A 27,121-nucleotide genomic window follows, 5' to 3' on the forward strand; every position below is an offset into this window, starting at 1 on the left:
TTTCACCGTTTCTGTTTTTTGTTTATTGTTTTGATTTTATGATTTATTTTCATTGGTTTATTGCTTTTTTCATTTTGATTTCTATTATTTTCGTTTGTTTCTACTTTATTAATATTTTCGTAATTGTTTTATTACTATTTTGATTTTTATTGTTTTCATTTTTGTTACTTTATTTTTATTCTTGCTTTGATTTCATTATTACTGTTTCGACTTTACTCTCATTTTCATTATTTAGATTTTTACCCCCGTTTTTTCATTTTTAAGCTCGTTTTTACGACCTCCCCTCCGCACTCCGCGGCTGAAGCCTCCCACCGCCGTTCCGCTGCTCCCCGCCCTCCCCCCCCCCCCCTCCCACGCCGCTGCTGCGCGGCCGCGCTGCGCCCCCGGTCCCGGCTGCGGGGCCGCCGTTACAGCGCCGCCTGGCGGCCACGGTGGGAAACGCACAGGGACCACCGAGCCCCCAGCGCTGCTGCGCGCCGGGTGTGCAACCGTGGCCTCGGCCCGTATTCACAGGTAACTCTCTCCACTGTTCTCAGGAGGAAAAAGAAGTGCATTCGGTACTTACAAGGAGAAGGACGCTGTGCCAGCCCAGTTTCTTCCGATGGAAGTGCTATAGACTCCCCTCCCTCTCCTCCGGACACACTCCAATGCATCTCCTCTGCTTTTCCTTCAGACAAGCTTGCAGCCCCCGCTGACTCCGCACACAGAGAACAGCCTGACCCCTTCCCTGGCTCCGCTCACCTCCAAACTGCCTCCTGCTCCTCCAGACTGCCTGCCAGGTGCTCCTCTGCGCCCGCAGAGTCCCCAGCCTACAGCGTGGCCTCCAGCGGGACATAGTCCCACGCCCAGCCGCGCTGGCCGAGGCGCTGGGCGCTCCGTGCTCTCCCACCTGGCTCCACCCAACAGGACCAGAGGCCCATCCAAATTCCCCATCTCACTGTAAAATGTGCAAAGTTAGGCAACAGGATGACTTAAGGATGCTGGAAAACTCATTTGGTGGTGTTTTTGGTGGGGTTTTTTTTGGGGGGTGGGTGGTGTTAAAGACAGAAATTGATTTCAAAAGAAAAGGTAAAAAAAAAAAAAAAAAAAAAAAAAGTACTTGCCAAAATTTAAAGTGCTGATGAGTAAACAAGCCTTTTGTCCCTGGCCTGTGCTGCTTTTTTCATTTGTTTGGGGTTTTTGTTTTGGTTTTTTTACTGCATTATCTTCAATTATGGCTGAAAGCAGACAGCTCCCCAGCTTGCCGCAGTAGATGGTAGGTGCTATCGCTCTAGCGCCGGCTGCCCCTGCCTGCCCTCCCAGCTGCTTTAACGTGTAGCCACTCACACACCTCTCACAGCCGTGATACCACAGAGCTGGAAAAGCTGGACTAGGAGCATTTTTTAAAAGCCCTTATCTCTGAAAATTCAATGTAGCCATGCTAGCTTTTTGATCTGACCAGGTAATAGAGAAATGAAATATTTAAACCAACGAGGCCAATTTTTTTAACTTCTTGTTTGGGAACAGGAAGGTACTGTTTACAGGTAGCAGGTCTCTGCGCAGACACGTCCCATGCCACGAGCATGTGGCACGGCAGAGGAAAAGGGAGCACCAACCAGATGGTAAAAGGAGCTTGGACAGGCCGCTGGAGGCTCTGACGGTCGCTTGCTCACTGTGTCAGGTGCAGGGTCTCCCTCGCTGTCAGGGATTGCCCACTGCAGACATGGACAGCCAGAAACCTCACCAGAGGCTGGGCAAAGCCTCACAAATCAGTTTGCTACTACAGCTGTGACCCACCCGCAGCGGTGGGCAGGGGGCCCCAGCCCCGGCAGGCTGACACGGGGCAGGGGTCCCTGCTGGCCCATGAGCAGACAGGCTGGAGGAGAGATGCAAGCTCTGCCACCCGCTCTGCTCTCTCCTTCCCTCTGGCAGTCTGGCAGCAGAGTGGCACACTACCCTGCTCTTCGCTTCAGGCATTCATCCGTACGTACCCTCAGAAAGATCAGAACCTTTTTTTTTTTTTCATTATTTGGCATGTAACTTTTAAAAAAACCCTTATTCTAGCTTTTTCTAAAAGATCCTCCCTCTACCCCCATGATGCCAAATGTTAATGTATTCTCTCCAGCTTATAAAAGTTTACTAGTTTCTGGTATTTTTATTTATATTTTGAGCTTGATAAACAAAACAACACTGTGGACAGATTGCGATCTCCCCAAACTGATGTAAATCCCAAATTAATCCAAGTTCTTAATTTAGTTCAGGTTTACAGACTTGTCACAGAGACCATAATCTAGTCCAGTGCAGATCTCCTCCTGCTTGCACATGCTAGACTGCTGAAGAGAAATATAACACCACAGAGGGAGAGGGGGGGGGTCCTATTTTTTCTACTTCCTAGAATAGGTTTCAGAGTACTGAATACAAATTGTGTAGTAATATTATTGTAGAACTGCAAGAGATTTAAGATTACCTTTATAATGTACAAAATATTTTTATATTTTTTCTTAATGCAAAAACACAAACCCTAATTTTTTACATTGGACTGAACATAACTTTTTAGACAAGTTCATGCTTCAAAGACTGAAAATTTAAAAAAATAGAAAAAAAAACCAAAAACCTGATTAGTCTGTAGAGCAGCTTTAGGTTTATTCCCTTTATTTAGCTAGCTTTGCTTATAGTATTGTAGATTTTTTAATTCCAGTTTTAGTTTAGATCTCAATCTATTGCTTTATTCCTCTCCTGTGTAAAAGTAAGTTCAGAAGCACTGAATGAAAGCTATGAGTACAAACCTGAAACATTTGAAGATTTTAAAGTCTGAATCACTTTAACCCTTAGAGTAGTAGCATTACCTGAATCGACTGCCAACTGTACACTTAGTCATGTACTTACTGCACTCAGAGGGTTAATTACATAGCACTAGATCAACATGCAATCTGCTCATTTTTAAATTATTTTAGCAAGCTTAGACAACAGCATGCTCCAGTGCTAAACAGAGGAACTCAGCAGACTCTTCCCAGCTCTGACATAGTCTCTTTATCACTTGATTAAAAAAAAAAAAAAAATGTTAAAAGAACCCCCAGCTATGTCTCAGCTACCATTTGTCACTGAGCCCCTCTGAACTAAGGTGCCGTACAAGTGTCAGCTACTCTAAACACCACAGATGACGAAGCCGCAGTGACCTAGCATAACTCAACACTGGGTGTAAAGCTGGCATCACTTAATACCCGATTGGTATTTTGTGGTTGGATCAAACACGTAACTTAGCAGCAAAGCAAAGGCAGGTATAAAAGAAAAAGTAGATGCATCTAAACGCCACCAGAGGAAATGTAGGGGAAAGTCCTGGACAGTATTAAACCACATGCCCAGACAGTACCAGCGTACGCAGACCAGCCATCATTCATTTCAGAATTCACCAGGACTTTCACCCATTTATTATTTCAAGGTTACTTCAGCCCCTCTATGGTGTTGTGGACCCCTGCCTCGGCTCAGGGCACACTGACCGGCAAAAGGCCTGTCTGTATTACACCCTCCTCCCATCACTGCTATTCCATCCAATTCCTGCAAATCTTAGTGAAACCTACTGGCCCGCCTCTGGGAGCCCACCCTTGTGCGCTCCGGGCACAGCAGCATTGCCACAGCCACACCGCTGGAGCGGTTACACTCATTTTCTGACACAGCATTGTTCTGACCCTGTGCTCTGCTCTACAGGGACAGGTTTAGAGCCAGACCTTACCCTGGTGCTTTCAGCTACTGCAGTATAAACTCTGAATATCTGCTCAGTATGCTGCACCGTGTTCCATTTATACTGGTGTAACTGAGAAAATTTCATTTCTTTTTTCCTTCCCAAAACACACAAGAGACCTTTAAGCTGCCCATGTCCAAGACAAAACAGTGACCATGACCAACTTGTTACATGTCCCATGGCTGACAACCAATGCCAAAACAAAGTTACTTTAATACCAAAAAAGTGTCTTTAGAAATGCTTTATGAAGTGTTACTATTTTGTGTTAATACTTTTTTAATAGAAGGAAAACGTTACCCTTAAGTTTTTATCACAACAAGATCTTTTTTTTTTTAGTTCTCTTACAGCAATTTCAACACTTCCATATTTGAATTCCTGAAATCAGTTTGAATGTAGAAGTCATGGAAGTACCACTTCATTAAACCAAGTAAAACCACTGTATGTATGTAGCAGGGATAAATGTTTTGCAGCTGTACTTTCATTTGTCCAATGACTACCCATCACTTGTAATTTTTTTACTTCATTGAGTTTGTATTTTTTGGCTTTTATGTTCAAAAATATGTTTATAGCTTTATAAATAAAGTAATTGCCAGACTGGCTATTCAAAATAGGCCACTGGAAGTTATAATCCTATCAAACTCTCAAACAACTATTTCTTAGAATTGATTCAAGAGGACTCCTGCATTTTTTTCCTTCTGCATTTGTGTGTATAGTTTTTAAAGTAATTGCCAATAATCTTCAATGGGTAAGACTGAAATACTAAGCCAAGACTAAGAAAAAAATACCTTCTTCTACAGTCCCTACCAACACCTTGGTTCCCTCTCCCTACCCCCACTGTTAATCACTTTGGCCAAGAGCTGTCCCTGATCATGCTGGGACTGTAAAAAAAAAAAGAAAAAGAAAAAAGTTAAGGCAGCACCGTACAAGTTAAACAGTAACAGAGTTTAACAGTGGGAAATTGGACAGTCTCTCCCCCTTTCAAGAATTTCCAAGTAAGAGTTTCCAAGTACACAGCTGGTGTCTATTACAACAGCAGGCAACTATTGGGTTCAGCTGAATTAGAGAGCACACACAGCAGCCTCACAAGAGAGGTACACAAGCTGCCTCAGCACCTTCACGAAGGGCATCATTCTCTACAGCCCAGCACTCATACTGCTAGAGTGGGTAACAACTGAGAGGTAACACAACCTCCAGAGACCAAAAAAGGTCAAAAAAAGGTGTTTTCTCATACTGACATATGTGTCAGGCAGCTACAGATTTTGAATCTGGGTAAGTCTGAGACAGTACTACAGGGGGACTTCAATTAGAAGAATGTAAGTTGCATGGAATCCAAACTACCAGATTATTAAGATTAAAAATCTGTCAAAGCTATACAATGCATTCACCACACAGACTAGCCCTTTCTTCTGCACACTGCTATGCTGTACCTCCCTCTACATTTGCATCAGTGTCAACAGCCACCTGGCAAACCCTGGACCTTCAGCAGAAGCTCCACCATTACAGCATTTGACCACCAAGGGTGATGTTTTAGGCAAGCTGTTTAATAATTAGCAAGTCTTACCACAGGATCACAGGTGTGTGTTTTATGCAGGTATGGCAAGCAAAGTAGAAGCAAGGTAATGAGGAAGGCAAACTAGGTGTCTGTCTCTTCCTCATCCTACAGCACAGCAAGGCATCATGCGAGGCAGTGGCTGCTGACAAACAGGGATCCTAGTCTGCTGACAAGCACCTGAAGGAATTTATATAGGCTTCTATCATTAAACACAATTACAGTACAGGCTTCTGTATTAGCAACGCAGCACTCCAAGGATGAACTAGTGTGTTCTCAAACACTAATTTCACACAGACTGACTTATCTCATAAGAATACAAGAGAAGCTGAATATTATACAACCACAGAAAGAATCATCATCAGATTTTCTCTAGTGGCACTTTTAAACTGAGGTGTATTGTTTGCAATACAGGATGCTGCAAAAGCTCCAGCATGTCCAAGTCTAGCACTGGAGTATTTTATGCCCACTGACAGTATCTAATACGCCCATATAATATGCCCACCAGCACAAAGGCAGGCCCAGCAACCTCATGAATAAGCAGATGTAAGCAGCAGCTGCATCCAAAGCATGGGTTTGAATGCTGCTTTAGAGAGTTATAAATGCTTTCATTGATGGTTACATCAAAGATTACCTAAAAGCTGGTAAGCCATCAAAAATTTATCCATCTGGATTGCCTGCTATTTAACTTCCGACCTAATCTGAGAAGTTGCCCACTGTGACTAGTGGCTTGCTTAAGTCATTCAAAGTCTTTACATCCGTTTTATTTCAATTAACCACTGCCTTAGTACTGAGTGTACGATAGCACTAAGTGACCGTAAGATTGTCTAGTTACAAACAACTAGAACCACTTGCCAACAAAAGTTTAAAAGCCCTTTATTAATTCAGAAGTGAAACACTGTTATTTAAAGTGAGATAAGTAATGTTTATTAAGGTTCACTCTACTCTAAGGTTTATACAGAGAATGGAATGCAATACAAGCTAAGAGCACACCTCAAAGATCTAACACAACCATCCCCTACTCCCTATAAGGGAACTGTAAAAAAAAAATTAAAAAAAATCAGAAAACCAGTTACTGTTTAACTAGTTGCAAGTGGCTTTGTCCAAAGAAGTTAAGCTTGATATTGCATTAGCTTTGTATGCAATAGTTAAGTCTCTACAAGCTGAAGTATCGCATACAGAGGCGTAAGATTTCCTGTGGACACATGAAACCATGTTTTAAAGAGCTACATCACAAGGGTTGTTTAAAATTGCCTAAAAACCAGCCACTAATGACATGCACAGGTCAATAATATTAACTTTGGTAGTGTCAGTCATTTTTGGTCAAATCTGGATTCCACTTTCCACAGTAGCATGTATAAAAACACATCCATCCTGTGCATAAAGCAACACACTTTTCACTTGCTACCAGCTAGAGGCAGGTCTTCAAGACATGGTTGAAGTATTAAAATTTAACTGTTAGGAGCTTGCTTAGTGCTAGATCACATTTTCACTTGTCTATAAGGCAAGACTAACAGGACAAGAAAGTGGTCAAATATTTTTTCCTTTTTTTTTTAAATGCAGGACAAGAACCATCTTGAAAGTTATATAGCTTTAAGTAACACTAATTTTCCCCACAATGTTTTTGGAAAAAATCCAGTAACTTAACTTTACCTAGCTCCCCAAGCCCCAAGACACATTCTAGTTTGTTTTTCTTTCTGAAGATATCAATACCCTGTAATTACAAGTGTTCTGTTCTTCTTGAGGGAGAAGTCATAGGTGTTTTTATTTACAATGGAGTCAATCCTTAGCACTGTAACTGGACTTGAACAGCTGAAGTGCTACTTTCCATACAGAATCCACACTTAGTTCAGTTTTATTCATTGCAGAGTAAAGTAAAAAGACATCTAATTACACTAATAAAAACTCAGAAGATTTAAATTTGTACTCAAAAAACACTACACATGCAAAGGGAACAATATCCTGCTAACACAACTTCATTTGCTGCTGCATTTGTCTAATATTAACAATTATGAACAGAGCAGTGCAACTAGTATTTGGAACAATCCTTACAGTGTTCGAGTGTCAGGCACAGTACTTCACTTCTCTTCACACCACTGGTTCTCTTTACGTACCTGAAAAAAAAAAATTAATATGTTGCAGTGAACTTCTAAGAGTTAACTGTAAATAGCCATAAGCATTCAGGATTACTTACTTATTATGCAGGAAGGCATAAACCTGGAAGCAGCTTTAATTTTTCATGTAGCATTTGCAATTAGAAAGTCAGTCTTCCAGAAACTGACCTGTTTATCAATATAAGCCAAGAAATGTATTTCTCATGCCTAGATTTGATCAAAACAGAATTTTTCCCACCAAGGAAAGGAAACTGACTAGCTTAAGACTAAATCGCTTGTTTCATGGCACAGCACTGAAGGCAAACCAATGTGTACGATTCACTACTTTCATATTTAAACAAGGCATCTTACTCCAATCTTTCTCAACTCTGCTATTTTGCAGTTGGTTTGTTGTTCAAGTTTTAAGATCAATGAGTTCATTAGTTAACGATGAGAATCCAAACATCTTACCTTTATAACCACATGCAACAATACATCTCCAGCACAGCTCCAAAATGGCTAACTAGGGCTCCCAAAAACAATCCTACATGCTTCCTTACCAGACACACCTCCGAGCCAGGAAATCAATATGCTTTGTTTTGACCTTTTCAGGTAATGGACTGTGAGCACTGTAGGCACCAAAAGGTCTTCCACTAGTAGCAACCCAATTACCAGGGGGTGGTGTGTTAGTTCACCTTCATTGTTAAAAGGTCAGTTGCACCACACATTAAATCATGAAGTGCCACACAAATTCAGCACAAAAAAACCCAGCTAAATTATAATTAAACCTAGATCAAGTACCTGTGCTTCCTCCTCCTCAGTGAAGTCATTCTTAATATTGAATGTCTTGCGAATTTCTTCTGGAGTCTTCCCCTTGATCATGTTTGCAACTGTCTTGCATGTGACATCAAGCAAACCTTTGATGTCCAAGTAATTTGCAGCCTGTAGAAGAGTTTTCAAATTTAAAGCCTCCATATCGATGTTCTGCCCCTGCAGATGTACTACCAGAGTTACAGTTACACTGAAGTTGTAGAATATTGTAACTGCAAACAGATCATCTCCACTTTAAGAAGCTTCTAGCTAACTCTGAAGTAACAATGCCTAAAACTTGCTTGCCAAACAGAAGGGAAAGTTACTTGTACCACAGAAGATACAACCGCCCTGCTCCCCCTTTTACAAAGAGCTTCAGAAGCCTACAATCATCCAAGATCTTCAGTGTTGAAGTACTATTCCAGCTAGTACTAGCCAAGACAACTAATGCTGCCCCACAGTACCATACAAGGGACAGATTTAAGAAGTCAAAGCTAGGGTTTAAGTTGTATGCGGATCTCCAGTAACATCATCTATTAACAAGCCCCATATTCAGAAAAGCATATTAATTGATAAATGAGCAGGTCTAGATTAATGCCTAGCATTAGGTTAGCAAGCATTCCAACCTCCTCAACAATCTGAGCCAGTATTAGCCAGAACAACTTGCCCTCCCCACATCCCCTTCCCAATGAAGAAATTATTCAAGAAGCATAAAGACTTTGTGAAGTGCACTCGCAGAGCACACTCCACAGGCATAGCCTTTACGCTTCATGAACGAACTTACCAGGATAAGTTCAAAAAGCGTTCCTTGGTCTACTTTCAGAAACTCTTGATCCCACACAGGGATGTCATCTGTTCTTTTTTCTTTGTTCTCATCATCCTCAGGAGGAGGTGGATCATCCTTGTGATGGGTGCACCACTGAATCACCTAATTACAGTTTTGATATTAAGAGTTTTATCCAAATGATTCTCCTGTTGGGCCCCAACTATAACTTACCTTCATTTCAGAAGAAATGCACCTTTTCCTCTAGATTCGTATTAGAATCACGTAGGAACATGCTCCAATACCCAACATTATAATTTTAGAACAACTGATCCCCAGTCCTGGAGTACAACAGCCTTCAAGAATCCCATCTGAGACAGTAGCTAGTTAATTACTCATGATCTTAAAAGCCAGCTGCAGGTGTTCTAAAGTTATTCAACCCTGTGCTAGCACACACAGGACTGCACAAAGAAAACCTAAACCTCATTTTGCAGTGTCTAATCTGTTTGCAGAGACACAATTTTTATTAAACAGAACACTACACAGGGGAAGAGCATAGAGTGGTTGGTAACAGCTATCAGCAGAACATGCTCACCCTAGTGCAAAGTTCACCTGGCAAAAGTCTGCCTTTTAAAAAAAAAACCACACACAACCAAACACTAGCTTGGGAACATGCAATTTCATCACACGATACAAGTAAAATCCCGTCCCATTCTGCCAACCCAAGAGACTTCACAAGTTATTTATGTGCACTTTCACTAGGAAATAATTCCTAACCATTTATTTACCCCAAAACAGTCCAGTGCTTATTTTGGCATAACACTTTCTACTTCAGAGTAAAAAGCATCTTAGAAGACAGCAACGTATTTTTTTGCTTTTCTCCCTTGACCCAACAGTAATCATGGTCTATTACCCAATTTAATACCATTGAGTGCACACAGTGACTACCACACAGGCAGGCTACTGCCAGTATTCTCACCACCACCAATCCCTTAATCCTTACTCTGAACATTTGGATCTCATGAACAGGCACCTCAGTTCACAGAATCCAATAAAAAAATCAGTGCTTTAATACCACAGAATACTAGTGTGCACCACTTCAGCACCTTAGGAAGCCTGTCTGGCCTCCAGCTGCTGTTCCAGAAGGTCACCTCTGTAGGTCTTCTGCCATTATCTGCCTACCAGCCTCATCCCAGTTCTCAGAAACTCTAGATGCCTAGGTTCATGCACCCCAAATTGGTTAAGCTTGTAGCTAGCACAGGAAGAATATTTTTAATACAATAGTTCATAATACCCAACTCCAACATGAATTTCACATTTCATTACTGCCACATAACCCTACTGTTTTCAGCATCTTACCTTTTTTAAGATAGCTGCATTAACATTTGGAAGAGGGACTGGGTCATCATCACCTTCATCATCCATTCCCAGATCTAAAAATGGAAAGATGACTAAGCAATCAGCAGGCAAAGCCACTTGTTCTTTTTCTGAACTGGGCTGCTTCACCAATTCTCCACTATTCTAACAGTGAGGCTGAACAGATTGGTAGCAAAGGATCTCTAACTGGTGAAGCCAGTACCTTTTAGAAAGCTTTGTGGAGCCACAGCTGCATTACACATACAAGGTTATACCAAGTTTAGGCTAAGTGGCTAATCAGGCTACCTCATCAAATGAGAGCATCAACAAACCACCAGTTAAGCGGTCAGTTACTTGTCAGAGCAGAACCTGCTAGTTCAGTGTCCTGGGAAGAGGAGACATTGGAGGAATCGGACACATGTATGGATTTTTACCACTTTCAACAGTTCAAAGTGCAAGTTCAACCGAAATGTTCCAACTGAGATCTCCCATTCCATTTCTTATTTAATAAGAATTCAGATCTACTGTGGTAAGTAGAGACAATGTTTTGTCTTCTACAGGAGCAGTAAATACTTCACTGTAGTGCAGAGATGCCAGTTATCTGGCCTCCGAAGCACTCATACCGATTCTCATCGGCTGAAGTTCACATGCTAAGACAGCAGTATAAATCCTTCACTCAAAAAAGCATTTATAAAGCACGCTTCCAATACTCCTTGCTTTCAAAGACTGCCAGCATGCTCAAGACAGATTTGGATAAACTTTGTCACTTTGACCCCTTGATATGATTAAGGAATCAAAGTAAAAAATGAGAAAAACAAAATCTGTACTTGATATGCAGAACAAATACTACATTACCCATCTTTGATCAGAGAATATGCTTTTTTATTACACAAATGCGAACAGTTGGATGACACCCCAGCTGTCAAAGATTAACATCTTGTAATTAGTTATGTAATCTAGTAACTATGCAGACCTTCACTCATTATATGCACAGATAAGCCAATTCTACATCACCAAGGAAATTCATTTTTAAGAACAGATGACTGTCACACAGGCATCACTGATCAAATCTGTGCACAATTAAAATAGCATGTACTTCTGTATTTAGGCAAGTCAACTACTGTTATTAATGGGATATTAATTAGTACTACCTTTTGTTTGGAAAAACTAACTTCATAGATTCAGAAACTAAAATACTGACATTAAGGGGTACTGCGTACATCAATTAATGGAAACTTCAAATGCATACTTTGAACATGGTGACAGATACTAGAGTAACAAGCAACCAGTCCAAAATTGTTGGTATGGGGAAATAATTCAAGCAATATCTCAAGTTCAGTCAACTCTGCTCAGCTTGCCCCCACCACCTCCAAAACAGCAATTTCATCTGTTATCAGAAAATTAATACTTCATTGGTGGTCCCATGATGCTCGACAACCCCACCTTTCAGCTCCTCCCTTTTCAACTGTAGCAGGCAACACACAAAACATTGTTTATTAACTGATGCTTAACCGGCTGTACTGCAAATGCATTTCATCTGTACTAGAGTATCAGGTCTCACCCAGATTAGTGAGAGGCTAGTTTACATTGCCTAGCTTACAACACTTACCACGTGTAACTTCCCTTTCATCAACACCCAAGTGTCACTAAACACCGGCAGTGACACAGCTTCTGCATGAGAAAACTGAGAATTGCGTTTCCTAACGTAATCCAACCAACTGCTATGTTTCCTCCTCGTGTTGCTAGTCATGTTCAACAGCATCTTACTAACAGAATGAAAGTGTTCAATGCTTGGAGTATACATAAACCCAGTAAAAATAAGGGTGAAATAAGGTGTCACAACCAGACACAGATTTATACCCAAGAACATAATTTTAACTACATCTACAGAAAGACTGTTTTCTAAGTTAATTCATGAATACACCCAAAAACTGGAAAAAACCACCAGTAAACAATGAGGATTTGCACTAGAGGGATTAGACACAGTTTGCACTGTATCCTAGCCATCTGGCAGATTTCCCCTCCCCCGCCACAAGTTCTTTTGTTTCAAATTTATGTCAGCAGGAGATCAGAACTAAGCATTTATCCCAAATAATTCAACTGCATCCACAATATAGGTTTCACTTTAGCTCTTTCTTCATTGCACTGGTTTACAATCTCCCACCCCATTTAAAAGATACTTACATCATAAGGCTGGTTTGTAGGATTAAATAACCTTAGTTTTTAGTATTATGAGATGTTCTGTTTGCTTAGCTTTTACAAAACTGAAGTAGGCTGTAAGCAAGGCAGTGGGGTGCTTCTATTTTACTAGCTTCCCTGTGAGTGCTCTTAACAGGAGGACTGAACTTTAAGCTTTTTGCAAGAGCACATCCACCCAAAACATAGTTCCAGCTACAACAGCAATTGTTTCAGCTGCTCTGACATAGGACAGCGAGCTGCTTCACAGGACTGAGAATCCATTTTCAGCACAGTACTAGTTTGTCTCCTTTGGTCACAGCTACTGTTCAAGAGGCTTCCTTGAATACATTGCTATCTCCACACGAGCTAGTGGGCCTCAAGGCTTCACACTCTTACCTTCCAGCATAGTCTTTATAGTTACAGACTGTTTTGCAATTTCAACATCAACTTCAAAGATTTCTCCATCTGAACTCTGTAGTTTAATTGAAGGCATCTACAAGAGAAGGACAGTTATTTCCACACAATATTCAGCAGATGTTACAGGTTTTGCTGACTTGAGGATATACATTAATTTATACTGCTTCTTACCAACAGCAGATAGCCCAGTGCCACTTAAAGCATACTCAGATTATTCACTGCTTGAATCAACAGGCCTAAATTCATTAATCCTCATGCTTAAGAAACAGGATTGGTAGAAGCCTAACACTAATTTAAGAGAATTTTAATTTTAAAGCATAAAATATACAACATTAGCCAACAGCACTACTTTTTTTCCATGCAACACTAGAGCTACCTTTCCTTTGAATTAACTCAACAACAGTTCCAAAAAAAACTTCCTTCTCTTCAAATCCAAACAATTGCTATTCATTTTGACTACTCAAGCTACTTTTGAGATCTGACTTCATTTAAGTGAAAGCCTCTGGAAGAGAATCACAAAACTGAGGTTGGAAGGAACCCCTCTAGACAGAGCCAGGTCCAGCCTCCCTTGCCCCAGAGTCAGACAGACAGATTGCTCAGGATCAACAGCTTTCCTTCAGAAAAACATTTGTTTTTCTGAAGAGATTAAAAAGCAATATATCACTACAAGAGAGTCTTTCAGCACTCAATACTACTCTTACAAAGTAGCAAGTTAGATGAGCACTTTGTTAGCATTAAGAATGGCTAAGATGACTCTGCATTTTAACAAAGTTTTTCAAACAAACTGTAACAAGACCAAGAATAAACAGAAGCAGCAGACTGCAAAGAAGTTATAACTGAAAAATAATCAAATTTTACAAGAACGCATCTTTGCAAATACTTTACAACTCAAACCCAGAAGTAATGCACTTGATGCAGCAGCCAGTAGGTTACAACTTCTGCCTGAAACTACACATGAAGTCTGTTTGGGTATCACTGCACCTGAACCAACTGACTTGAAAGACATGATAATCCTAAGTGCCTGGCCACATAAACTTTATTAATCCGTTCTCAACAAACTGGCAGGATGTGTTGAGAGTTCCTTTACCACTCCAAATGTTTGTTAGCAGCAGACCACTGCAAGAGGTTTTGGGTGGGTTTTTTTCTTTCCCTCAAGTTATCTCCTTGAGGACCTCTAAAGCATGTATATATAAATACAACCCAGAAGGCACTGTAAAGAGGAGCTCCAGGAACAGAGAATATCAAACCAATTTAAGTTAATTTTCAAGTGTTCTTCTCCCACCAAACCTAAGAAGTATGCATGCTAGTTCCTTACAGTACTTTAACTACCAAAATTGAATTAGCTAGACTACTTTCAGCAAACTTACACTACCCCTTTTTGAATGCCTCCAGTAGCTCATCACTATGGCTGAGCCTGACACTACTGCAACAAACCCAGTCCAGTGGAGGCCAGCCAAAGCACACAAAGCTTAATAAGCAGCTCACACCAGTCTGAAGCTCTCATTGCTTTAATTTCCATTTGGCAGAGCAAGTAGTTAGTTAATATTTACCCAGTAACGAAATGATATGACAGCACTACTTCTAATTAAGATGGGTGTTCTGGAGGGGCACAGTCACGACTGTTCCAAAGATACAAACACACACACGCACAAATAAAATCCATGTTAAAGCATAGTTCTGAGTTGGTAGTTTGAATGATGCTCTAAAAAAAAACCAAGCACTTATCTAGGCATAAATTTCAGATTTAATGCATCTGTTCTTGCAGTGATTGTCTGAGAGCACTCAAGAACAAACCCAGCTTCACATGCCAGCCTTCCCGTGCTTGTGTCTAGGATTACATAATGCAGCAGCACGGAGCCAGCAAGGCAGGGATGCTGCAAGGCCAGCCCCTGAAGAATATTTGCATTAAGACCCTTGTATCACCCAAACCCATTTCTTGCAAGACCTTTAGGTCATTGTTATGGGTCAGAATCAGGTCGAAAGAAGCTAATCTACTGCCTCATCATTGATAAGGGATAAGGATTTCAGCCATATTTCATTATTTTTATATCACAGAGCTCAATCTCCTGGAGGAAGAAGAAAAAAAAAAGTCATTTTTTAGCAAACTGCAGTACAGCTCTGGAAATAGACTGGCCTTGGACAGCAACACAGCTGGGTGACTAAGCAGACCAGTCCTAAAAGCTTTATTCAACAACAGCAAAACAGGTTGGGAGCTCGTCAAAAGCCAAACCTGAATTACAACGGTAATTTGCATGTATAAGCCTGAAACACAGAGCTCAGCCATCTAACACGGCGCTACTGGGCAACTCTGCCTCCCAGAGCTATTCCGGATGGATGCTCGCTCCTTCCCCTCCGCTTCCCGGTGCCACCGGCTGTAGGGCCGCGCTTACTGACTCAGCTCAGCGCCGCGGCCCCAGCCCGCCTCACTCCGCCGGGGCGGCAGGGACAGCCCGCCGGCCGCCTCGGGCACGGCCGGGCTCCGCAGGTGCGGCGCGGCCCGGGGTGGGGGAGCACCACCCCCCGCCCGCTTCAGCCCCGCGGCGTCCAGGACGGGCTCAGCCCCCAGTGCACACCCTCCTCCCCCGCAGCCCGCCCGCACCAGCACCTGGCAGCCCCGCCGCCCTCGCCAGGCCGGGCCGGGCCCGCCTGCCGCAGCCAGCCGGCCCCGCCACCCGGACCCTACCGCCGCCGCCGCCCCCGTGCAGCCCCCTGAGCCCCGCAGGCCTCACCGTGAGGCGGCGGTGGCGTCCGACTCCGCGCTGACTAGACCTGGCGGCGGCGGCAGCGCTCAGGGCCCAACTGCGGCGGCGGCTTTATATGGCGGGAGGAAAGGGGCGCGGGGGAGGAGGCAAGGACCCGCCGCTCACTGCCTCGCAACCGCCGGGCTGCCCGCAGCGAACGCCTGACCGAAACACCCTACCCGCCTCCCTAAACGGCGCCCAGAACAGCTGACGGTAAAGAAACTGGCCACGCCGTCCTCTGCCGGGTGCGGGGAGCGGGGGCAGCGGGGCGGCAGCGGCGGGACGGGGCGGCGCGCGGCGGGTCTTTCAGGCAGCGGCGCGGGCGGCCCCGGGGCCGCGCAATGGGCGGGGGCGCCTCGCACGGGCCAACGGCTGCGGCGTCTCCTCCCCCCCCCCCCCCAGCCTCCCCCGGGCCTGAGGGGCCGCCCCGGCCACCGGCCCGGTGTTGCGGGGGGAGGCCGGGCCGGGACCCCCGCCCGGTGGGGGGATAGCGCGGTGTCCCCGTGGAGAGCACCCGTGATGGCGAGGGGTGCCCGCCGGTGCGGCTTGTGGCAGCTGGAGGCCGGCCGGGTGCCCTCCTGGGGGAGCGAGCGGCCCGCGGGCACGGCGGCCATCCTGTGCACCGAAACACGGCTGTTCGGAGTCGCGGGGACCTGTCACCGAGAGCCCGCGCTGGGGATCTCCCTCCTAGCGGGGCTGCACGGGGAGACAGCCCAAGCCCCCCGCGAGGGCCCCTGAAGCAGGGAGCTGGGCCAGGCAGCTCCTGCCCCTGGCAGCCCCCCCCCGCAGTAACCTAGCGAAGCGCCATCTGCAGCGGACGCAGAAAGCAGTTTAACCAAAAGGCTACACTGAAAAACTGGGTAATTTCAGATTGTTACAACAACAGGTTGCTGGCCTCAGCAACGGCTCAGGACAGTTCACGCTGCTGGAAATAGATTTAGGTCTAACAAGCAACCACTGAACATCTGCCCTGGGGCCCACCAGGAATTTTGGTCTGTACAGCTCTGCCCGTGGCCAAAGCCCATGGAAGCATCTCCAGACACCAGTGCACAGGGAGCCACCAGGCCCGAGGACGGACTAGCAGCCAGGAACCACCGGGATGCAGCCAAAGCAGTGCTGCGTTGGCACAAGCACCCCACCTAACATCTCCTGAAAGGTCAAGAGCATGGGGTCAATAGTGACGGGCATTAGGTTTTCAGGATTGGATTTTCAGGAAAGGAGGGATCTGAAGGTTTTTGCTCAAGTGAGGAAGGCAGAGCAGGGTATGAGTGCACCAAAGTAACCATGAGGTGTCCGTGGTGCTGTCACACAGAATTTGCCCTGTGCTCTGCTGCTGAGCCCAGTTTTGCATCAGCTGTCCATGGCAAAGTGGCTTTTAGGTAGTTAAAATATTTATGCAGTGACAACTGATGATGATGACAATTTGCTTTACTTGAAATCTTCGTTGCAGATGTCTACAGAACTGAAGAATGTGTTCACAGCATTTCAGTGCGTACATAGCCAGGCTGTCTGTAAGCAGACTGGTACCAGCAGCAGCATTCCACTGCAGAACAACAGTATAGTGGCATAAGTCACAGTTTTCCCCTTCCTTGTGGTCTCAGGGTGTCCCAGGCTGTGCCCCACACCTTACTGAACAAATGACAGCCAGACCCACTAGAAAATACCTTCTAATGTAAAGGATTTTCCTGAGATTCAGAAATTCTCAGTTAAAAAGCTTGCTTTGCTCATTTCAGAGTCCACAGCCCAGGACAGGAGCCTCGCCACAGAAGTATCAAGTCTTCTTTCTTTTTTTCCTTAATTTTCTATCTGAATGACATAACTAGCGACACCACACACACTAGAAGTATTTAATATTAAATAGTCTGTTGGTTAGGGCTGACTCCCTGGAGAGATGGAAAACTCAAATGCAGATTCGCAGCCAGGAAGAATCTCTTAGAGCTCAGGTGACAGTGAGGCTACTCTACATCACGTACTATTACTTAAATAGGTTTCACTAAACATTCCACAGAACTGTCAGAGACAACTGCCTGATGGGGGAATCTTGTTTCTTGGGCTGTAGGATGCCGAGCAACTCGTTAGTTACAGCATGCTTGAAGATGACTCTGAGCAACCCAATCTGACTTTGAAGATGGATCTAAATTGAGAATGTGGTCCAGAGGACCTTGGTGGTCCCTTCTAGCCCGAATTACTGTGGGCTTCTGTAACATGCACTTCAGCCAAACTCTTTGTAACAGCTGAGGGAGCACCCAAAGATGTCAGGTAATGCTTATACAACAGACTGATGCTAGCAGAGGTTCCTCAAAGATCCTAGTATTAGTAACCAGATAAGCTGTTTGTTCACCATTTATGAGGACCTAGTTATCATATTTTTAATTCATATGTATCACATATAGATATGTGAAGCCTCCAAACTATGCCAAATGTGACCTTTTGATTGTGCCGTCATCACATTTACCTCTTCCTAAGTCACTCCATCTCTTAGTCCAATGATGAGAACCACGTTCACTGCACTAAAAAAAAAACCCACCACTGCCTTTATTTTCCTATAATGTTCTTTTTTTAATTTCTATTAAAACTCCTTAGCTTAGAGGATCAGACTACAACAGAACATGGTCTGTGGAAAACATATCTGCAAATCCTAAATCCCCTTCCTGATGTTGCCAAAGACCAAGGTTTCTGATTTGGCTCTTGTTCAGCAAGCACAAGCTCTCGGACTTCGAATCAGGCTCCACAAAGGGGGGATGGGATTTGCTGTCTACACCAGAGAGATCTAATAAAATCTAGGAACAGGCAGAAAGCTAAGTTCCATGCTTAATTATGGTCTGCATGTGAAGTTAATTTGAAGCGATACTGTTGATGAGCTTTATACTTGAGATAACTTTCTGAAGGAGAAAATTCAGTCCACAGTGGACTTTGAATTTAGCTGTTGAATTAGAACTCTGGAAAAGTTAAAACAACAAAAACATCCCACACCCAAAAAAAGTGGCAGACGGCTGTCATAGATAGGCTCTAATCACAGGACGGCCACCTCCCACTGTGCCCTACATATCGTACAATGAACCTCCCCAGCCAGTCCAGATGCTTTCTGTTATCTGTCATGAAAAAGCAGCTGCTGCAGCATTGATAGCCAAAGTGCTGCAAGTAAGTCAGTATTAATAACACAAAAGACCCATCCTTCACTAAAGCGGCAAGGCAAAAAGATTTTTCAAAAAATGGGTGGCCCAGTTTCAGTTGTTAGGCACGTAGGTAATCGTCACAATGCAAATAATCATAAACCTTAGCATTGCCACCCTGAGCCATAAAGATAATCACACCACGTATGAGCCATAGGTAAATCACAATTAAGGACCTTTTACCACTGAGAACCCAGAGGAAGGGACAAGCTTAACACTAAAGCAAATACCTGAAAAGACTGGAGCACCCAAGATCAGTGCAAGCTTGATTTAATGCTTATCAGATCCAGAAGAGCTATGACCTACATACTTGCAGCATCCCTGGGCTGCGGGCACAGCTAGCTGAACAGCAATGCAGCAGCAGGGGGAAGGGGGTTTTAACACACAGAACATTAGGGAGCAGCCTCCCAGACACAGTGCTGCTGCATCTGTTCCACGACCTTGGATTCTCGGATTCTCTTCCTGGCTATTTCAGGCAAAATTTATTGTGCCCCCACCCCCCCACCCCCAGCCCTCAAAACACTTCATATTCTCCACTTTACAGAGAAACTGTTTTGGGGTTTTTTTTGTTGCTGGGGGGAATTCAGAGACTATGGAGATAACACACTGAGTATTTTTCAATACCAGAAGCGTGACGTGGGATTGTCAAAGCCTAATGAGAACCAGGCTTGAAAGAGATCAGCTTTGCTCCATCAACAAGCTGGGAAACTTCACAGAACTCAGCCTGGATTCCCTGAGCTGCAGGGATGGGATGCTGGGGAGGGCTGAACTTGAGGAGTCCTGAGAGCACAGCTGCGCTAGCAGAGAGCGCCCAAAATGATTTGCTGGAAAGTGAGGTGTGAACATAGAATCTGAACAAGAACCTAATCCACATGTAGGGGAGGATGAGACTTGCTGCAAAAAATCCTTTCTGCCCCCCCCCCCCCGCCCCCCCCCCCCCCCCCCAGAATACAGATGGTGAGGAATTTTTTTTAAAACAAGCAGCTATATCAACAAGTTTAAAAAAAACAACAAAAAACAACCTGGTTTAGTGTCAAACCAGAAAACATCAGAATTATTCATGTGAGAGAGTTGGTAGAAAGACATTGCTGAGCTCAAAGGCCTGTGCCAGTGCTGTTTAAAGCAATCTTGCAACAATGCAGCAACAGAATAGGAAAATTCTTGTTCTCAGTACAACTCTGGAAAAAGGTCATTATTGCATTTCCAACTTCCATTACCTAAAGGGGCCTACAGGAAGGCTGGGGAGGGACGTTTTACAAGAGCGTGTAAGCAACAGGACAAGAGGAAATGGCTTTAAGCTGAAAGAGGGGAGATTTAGATAGCGGGAAGAAATCCTTCCCCGTGAGGGCGGCGAGGTGCTGGCACGGGCTGCCCAGAGCAGCTGTGGGTGCCCCATCCCTGGCAGTGCCCGAGGCCAGGCTGGACGGGGCTGGGGGCAGCCTGGGCTGGTGGCCGGTGTCCCTGCCCGTGGCAGGGGGTGGGACTGGGTGGTCTTCAAGGTCCCTTCCAACCCAAACCGTTCTGTGGTTCTATGATGGATCAAAACTTGTATTACAGGAACACCCACGAGGTGCTGTTGCTTTCCATCCAGGTTGTACCCCAGCAATGCAGGACAACAGGTGGCAGAGGCCACCGGTTGGATGAGAGTCCAGTTAACACCGATAGACTGACAAACCCCAGTAACTAAATCCTGTCGAGCAGACACCAGCTGTGGGGTTTGTTACCAGCTTCTGTTTCTTTCCCTAATGCCACTCTCATTGCCCTTACATAACTACAGGGATGCAAGAGAGTTTAGAAGACTAAAGATGGGGGGAAGATTAAAAACAGAAACACACCTACCTCATGCGTATTTGCAGCATCTACTTCCTACCCTCATCCTCACTCCACCTCCACTCAGAGATTTCTGTACCAGTTGTGCCCTAGCACCCTTTCGGATCCCTCGGGCTGCTCCGACGGAGTCACCCACCCACCGCCTGCCCGGGCAGCGCCGCCGGGACCAGCCTTGCGGGCGGCCCCGGTCCCGGTCCTGGTCCCGGCGGGGCGGGCACGGCCAGGCGGTGGCGCCGGGGCTCGCTCCGGGAGCGCTGCGAGCGGCCTCGGGGTCCCGCCAGCGCTGCGGGAGGAGCGGGATTGCTCTAGGTGATCTGGAGAACTCGCTTAGCAGGCTTCCTTTAAGCGGTCTTAAGCGGCAATGTATAAAAAAATTGTGAATATCCTTGATAACCAAGCGTGAGCCTAAGTGAACTAGGTTAGTTTCATGGTTTAACCCCGGCTGGTAATTCAGCCCCCAGCACCGCTCGCTCACTCCCCCGTGGCGGGATGGGGGGAGCACTGGAAGGGTAAAAGTGACAAAACTCACTCGGGGGCTGAGATCAGGACAGTTCAACAGGCAAAGCAAAAGCCGCACAGGCAGAGCGAAGCGAGGAACCCGTTCACCGCTCCCCAGGGCAGCCGGTGCTCAGCCATCCCCAGGGCAGCGGGGCTCCATCCTGCCTAACAGGGGCCGGGGAAGACAAACGCCACCACTCCGAACGTCCCCCCTTCCTTCTCCTTCCCCAGCTCTATGTGCTGAGCACGAGGCTCATGGCAGGGGACATCCCTGGGGTCAGGCGGGGTCAGCTGTCCCGGCCGTGCCCCCTCCCAGCTCCTTGTGCCCCCCAGCCCGCTCGCTGGCGCGTGGGGTGAGGAGCAGCAGAGCCCTTGGCTCTGTGTAAGCCCCGCTCAGCAGGGACTGGGCAGCCCTGTGTTACCAGCACCCTCCCCAGCACAAACCCAAACCAGCCCCGTAGCAGCTACCCGGAACACAATTAACTGTCCCAGCCAAAACCAGCACAGTTAGCTTTATAGGGCTGCACGGCACCAGTCTTCAACCTTGGAGCTATTCAAAGTCCAAAAAGCAGATTCCAGGCTGGTTATGACACCACAGACGATAAAGAGCAGTTGCTGTACGGTTTCAAAGTCCATGGGAATAAATACAGCATGTTTCAGAAGCAGTCTAATTCAAAGCATTTTTAAAAGACATTGCAGAGGAAAAAGGACAGTCCAGTAACATTTTGAGATGGATTAGCTAAAACTAGATAAATTCACGACCAGACACAACAGAGAACCCATCACCAGCCTGTTGCTGAGAGAGGGAAGAAAGGAGAACAGGCTCCCAGGGAGCCATGGCACCCCCTCTCCTGGGCAGGCATCCCCACTTCAGCGGTGGTGGCTGCGGTTCTCCGCTTCCCCAAGGAGAAACGTGGTGGTGGAAAAGGAGCGATGCTGCCTGCAAAGTGGGTCAAGCATGGAATGAATGCTGTAGGATCCTCTCAGACACAGCTCCTCCACCGCCCCCCACCCCTTTTTTTTCTTTATAAAATAAGGAGGCAGAAAGAGCAGTGGTCACTGACCACTCTTGCACTGACTGCTACAATAAAGGGGGTTTCACAGCAAGTTTCATGATTAAGGCAGGGCAGTGGTGGGTGTTTTTTCAAACTCCTGAAAAATAAAGGCAGTTGGGAGCCAGACTAAAGCCTTTTGGCCTAATCCATTATGCAATTATCAGTTTAAATAGTACACTACTCTTTGACAGTTCAGCACTTTTGCTTTCAAATGCATAATCCAGAAAACAGGTTTTATATTTAATGAAAATTTACAAATGTAAAAAACCAAAAACAACCCCCCCCCCCCCAAAAACCCAGTTGTGTTTTGGGGAAATCTAATGAGGAAGATGTATACAAAAGCCAACGAGATGACCAAACAGCAAAAGTTTAGTTTGATTTACACAACCCCACACAGCAATACAAATGTCTGCAAAATGAGCAGTCTTCTCATCAGAAGCACCTGCCTACAGATTTTTATCCAGGATGCTCACCCCTAATGACACAGCTCCTCTTCCATCACCAGTCCCAGGGCGGCAGAAGGTGGCACAATGCAGCCATTGGCAAGGCCAGATGAAAGGAACCGATACTGGTTTGCAGCTACTGGAACATCCCCACTATATTTTTCAGTTGATGTTCTGCAAACCACAACCAAAGCCTTGACAGCCGTTTGATGAAGAAGCTAACAGGATATCCACCAATCCCGAGCCTCGTGTGCCGTAACCCCGCAAGGTGCTGTTTTCAAGACCGAAACATCGTCTGGAAGGGACCTCAGTCTCCCCCGTGAATGAACACCAGCACCAGCACAGCTCAGCTGTGGCTTTTCCTAGCCCAGTCCTGAAAACTTCCAAGATGAAATATTCTGCAGCCTTGCTGGTTAACCTGTTCCAGTCCTACAGTGCCCTCCTATTTTAAAAGCTGCATGTCCAGCCTGGTTTTATATGTTTATTTATATGTAGCATTTAGGTACTATTAGTGATTGTTTTATACAACAGCAATCAATTTAATCTTCATCCAAAAGCACTTCTGTTCACCGTACGGTAATTAAAAGATCAGGAGCTGTAGTTCAACCCATCTTAAAGAGTAAAGCTTTTAAGCCACAGCACAGGTTTTAAAAAGCTAAAACACAGAGCACTGCTTAATTTAAAACCAAATGTGTTGTTTCAGCCTTTTTTTCCTGTATATATGCCAAAGAACTCTGGTCCCTCGCTCAAGAGAGCAGCTCGCCTTTATTCTCATCCAAAAGGAGTACAGCCAAATGAATTAGAGCACCGAAATAACTTTTTTAAAAACCACAGTAGGCTGACTCATGAACTGCTTACTCTGCAGGGCTTTTTTAGTGTATTCATGGGTACTGCAAGATCTCTACAGTCCCGTGCAATTTTCACTTGATACTTTAGCTGTTTCCAACCTTCTCCTGGAACTTGCACAGAACCGATACTCCGTGCAGTGACCACTGTAGCATACAGAGGACACCCTACGCACTCTACACTTCAAAAACCATGGCTTGCAAACATTTTGCTCCAAAATCTAAGCTCGTATAAACTATGCATATGGTTGCAAAACCCACGTTAATACTAAAAAGCTATTTCTCTCATGTAAAACTTTCCTTTAACTATGCAAAACCCCCTAAAACGTATCTTGAGTTTCCATGAGTTCTCAGCATACAGACCAAACAAGAAACAATTAAAGAGTTATAAATGAGTGTCTGACAGGTGCATAAGGAAGTGGTGAGAGTGGAGCCACACCTTCAATTAATTGAATTTGGAGCAGCATTTAATTTGAAATTCAAAATTGTGATTTGATCATGCTTGCTTCTTCTTACAGAGCATTTTTGCCACAGGAACAAGCACATTTATCCTTCAGCTCCCTTTTGCTCCTCAGGTCACAGCTCCGATAGCAGGAACCGCGCTCCAGTGTTACTAAGGAAATTAAGGGGTGAGAGGGGGGAAAAACAGAGGAATGGGTTTATTCAACTATGAAAAAAGGGCCAAAATAAAGCCAAAAGCTAGCACTTGTGTACCAGTCAGTCCTGGTTTGTACGTGACAAAATCTTTTACCATTAAGATTCAGGTCGTGTTTCTAAATTGCCGAAGACTTTGTCCCAGGCTCTTAACGCACAATTCTTTTATGGAAATGACTTTCAGTCATACTATAAAAAAAAAGAAAAAAAATCCCCTCATGCAGAATGTGGAACCGTGGACTGGCAGGCATCGGTAAGTCTCAGAAATCTTTTCTCTACTAACATGTCCAGATGGACTTTTGAAACTAACCAGCCTGAAACATAGGCAGAGGAAATGTCAAAGCTTTCGGCAGCAATGTCCACTCACCACCTTTTCCCCTCCCCAAGGCAGAATTTATCGTGTTACCATCCGGACACCCGGGGAAGAGCGAGGTAACCAGCTCTGTCTCTCTGCACTTGCCTGTGCGTCAAGTATCCTTCCAGGCTATTACCAGATCTAAAATCGGTAATGCTGCCCGGGCACTCGAAGCAGGGATACTGAACACGTATGCAAATGTCAGCAGCTGGAAACAATCTGACACGGGCACAAGGACAAACACACATGCTGGTTTATCTTGGAGAAAAGGTCCCTTGATGCCCACAGCACTCCCCGTCACTCACCGAGGGAGCTCCGGGGCTCTGCAAAGACGCAGCAGGGCAGCTCACCGGGACGGCTGCCTGGAAGGCAACTGGCAGAGGGGGCCACAGGAGGGATACAGCATAGGATGGGAACTGGCAGAAAAAAGGTTTAGAGTGCAAAAAGGGGAAAAAAACCCCTGGCAAATCTGTGTACTTCAAATGTCCCATTTTTCCTTTCAAAAGCAGTTATTGAATATTTCCCTGTGTACGAGTGTAATTTCGTCTCATTTTTGACATAATGATGCCTTAGTTCAGAAGGACAGGCCTCCACAAATGACGGGTGCTTGCCTCTGTCTGATAAGCAAATTCAGAGAAATAGCTAAATGACAGGTCCTCATTAAGTGTGACTGAAGTAAAATGAAATTTGGTAAGCTCAAAACCCTCTCCCATTTATCCAACAACAGGATTCTACCAGCTACCCAAATTGTGAGAAACAGAAGAAAAAGAGGAAGTGTTTAGAGCAGTTCATACAAAAATGTCCGGTTTCATTCATGGCTGCCTTCTAACAACTTAAAACCCCAATGTCGCCCTCCTCACTAAAAACTGGTTAAATTTTCCTGCTTAAAAAACACTGAATTGCCACAACATGCCATTCCCCGCTACTCCTATTTCACATTTTATGGAATTCACCAGTCTCTGTAGTGAAGGAGGAAACATCAACGCTCATCTCCAAAGCAAGTACAAATCCTAATCATGCTCATCGCTCTGTGGTCAGCATCCTTGCAGTCTGCAGCAAAGGAAGTTTTTGCTCACATGAACCAATCAATCAGCTACCAATGAATCAGACAGTAATTATATCTGAAGTTTTCTTTCTCCTCTTGAATCTTCCAAACATGCCTTTAGCTGGTTAGTACTGCTGGTGGCCAATCTCCATCAAAGTAACAATTTTTTGTTCGCAACATGATATCCTCAATGAAATCTTCAAATGGCCAGTCAGCACAATTATGGGGTAAAGTGCAAAAGCTGGAGTGACTTTCAACATTTTCCACCGACTTTAGTAACAACTGCTTGTATTTGTGTACAGACACTGAACAAATGAACAGGCTGCTCCCCCCAGAGCAGATGAGTCACACCAATTAAAGTAGCAGAAAACAGAAAATAGGGTGAAGTCATTACTCTTGAAGGAATGGTGTCAATTAAGGCACAAAGTTCTATCTACAAAAACATTTAGAGAGAAAGGAATTTGAAGGGAGCTACTCTCTACAGCAAAGGATTATTTTTTCTTAATAGTGATCAAAGCAAAAGTTCCCAAGATACTAAAAAAAGACACTTCAGATGCACTTATTTTTGGTATGCGCTTCTTCCTGTAGGAGATCAAACTGCAGAAGACTGAATGCTCTCCAGAAACCATTTGGAATCCAACCTACAGGACAAGTCTGAATTTTTGCTGAAGAAAAAAAAAAAAGGCACCACTTAAGCCTTTCAGAAAAGGGATGAAGTAATGCTTGGTGAAATGCAGCACCTTCTTTGCCAGTTGGAGAATTAAGCAGTCCTCCAGCAGAAAAGCAAGAAAGCCCCCGAAAACATGTCTAGGTCTAAGCCTCCAGGTAGGATAGACATCTGCAAAATATCTGTATTTTCCCTTAGAAGCAAACAGTGTAAAAAAATAAAAATCCTCCATGTTGTTGCAGAATCTACATTGTGCCCAAGGAATTTAAAGTCTCTTAAACAATATGAATATTAAGAGTCCTCTATTAAAGCAACAGCCAGGTACGTCTTTTCAAGATATGCCCAGGAAATTTCAAGCACAAGCCTTAAGAAGGCATAAAATTTGAATTTGTTTTGAACAACAGAATCAAATTGGGATTCAAATTCTGAAACAAGTCAGTAGAAAGGAAATATTTTAACATAAGTTAACATAAAATACCAGTATTTTTCAGAATGGAAGCTTGGGCAATACACATAGCACTAAATTTCAAGTTATTTCCTTTAATATTTAGAAAACTGGTTTTATTCTTAGTTTTTCAGAAAATGATTTTAAGTATTAGCACCTACATTGTAAATAACTCAAAATTCGATTTACACTTGAAGAAAAGCCACGCTCACTCAACCAAGTGGTCCTGTATTCTTCCATTTTTAAATATTTCAGTAAAGCACCAAGAGGGAAAGAGAGTAACACATTAGTATCAGTAAGGTCTGTCCTCAGCTGCATGACGACATAAGACCAAGCATCTCCCTGGGACAGAACTCAAAGGATCAGTTTTCCAGCACACCTCCAATCACTTCAGTTTTAGTTATTTAAGGTGGAAAATTCTATGCAAATTTCTAAAACCCATCCAGCTACACGTTAGTTTATTAAACCAAAGTTGACCTGTGATGC

General features: G+C 44.4%; 2 protein-coding genes across 10 annotated transcripts in view; one reads left to right on the forward strand and one right to left on the reverse strand.

Moving 5' to 3' along the window:
• The window catches only part of TCF7 (transcription factor 7), a 74,019-nt gene extending 69,380 nt beyond the window's left edge, over nt 1-4,639 (forward strand). For 3 of the 6 annotated variants that reach the window (XM_037396452.1, XM_037396454.1, XM_037396455.1), the window contains one exon: nt 537-4,639. In XM_037396452.1, coding sequence (XP_037252349.1) covers nt 537-837 — 301 coding nt within the window. In that variant the 3' untranslated portion in view covers nt 838-4,639. The remainder of the gene's footprint in view (nt 1-536) is intronic. The other 3 variants (XM_037396456.1, XM_037396457.1, XM_037396453.1) reach the window with 3 other exon arrangements.
• SKP1 (S-phase kinase associated protein 1) lies at nt 3,991-20,737 on the reverse strand. 4 transcript variants are annotated; one of them, XM_037396462.1, is made up of 7 exons: nt 15,614-15,744; nt 12,864-12,960; nt 10,293-10,366; nt 8,955-9,098; nt 8,162-8,302; nt 7,320-7,381; nt 3,991-4,596 (listed from the first exon to the last, which is right to left on the reverse strand). In XM_037396462.1, the coding sequence occupies exons 2-6, from the start codon at nt 12,958-12,960 to the stop codon at nt 7,346-7,348; spliced, it is 492 nt and encodes a 163-aa protein (XP_037252359.1). In that variant the 5' UTR covers nt 15,614-15,744; the 3' UTR covers nt 3,991-4,596; nt 7,320-7,345. The 4 variants fall into 4 exon arrangements, with proteins under 4 accessions (XP_037252359.1, XP_037252357.1, XP_037252358.1 ...); XM_037396460.1 differs by lacking the exon at nt 3,991-4,596 and adding an exon at nt 5,239-5,447; XM_037396461.1 differs by lacking the exons at nt 3,991-4,596; nt 15,614-15,744 and adding an exon at nt 20,638-20,737 and having other exon boundaries at nt 6,128-7,381.
• Between the last annotated feature and the right edge of the window lie 6,384 nt (nt 20,738-27,121).

Source organism: Falco rusticolus, chromosome 8 (assembly GCF_015220075.1).
Source record: "Falco rusticolus isolate bFalRus1 chromosome 8, bFalRus1.pri, whole genome shotgun sequence".
Taxonomy (NCBI): domain Eukaryota; kingdom Metazoa; phylum Chordata; class Aves; order Falconiformes; family Falconidae; genus Falco; species Falco rusticolus.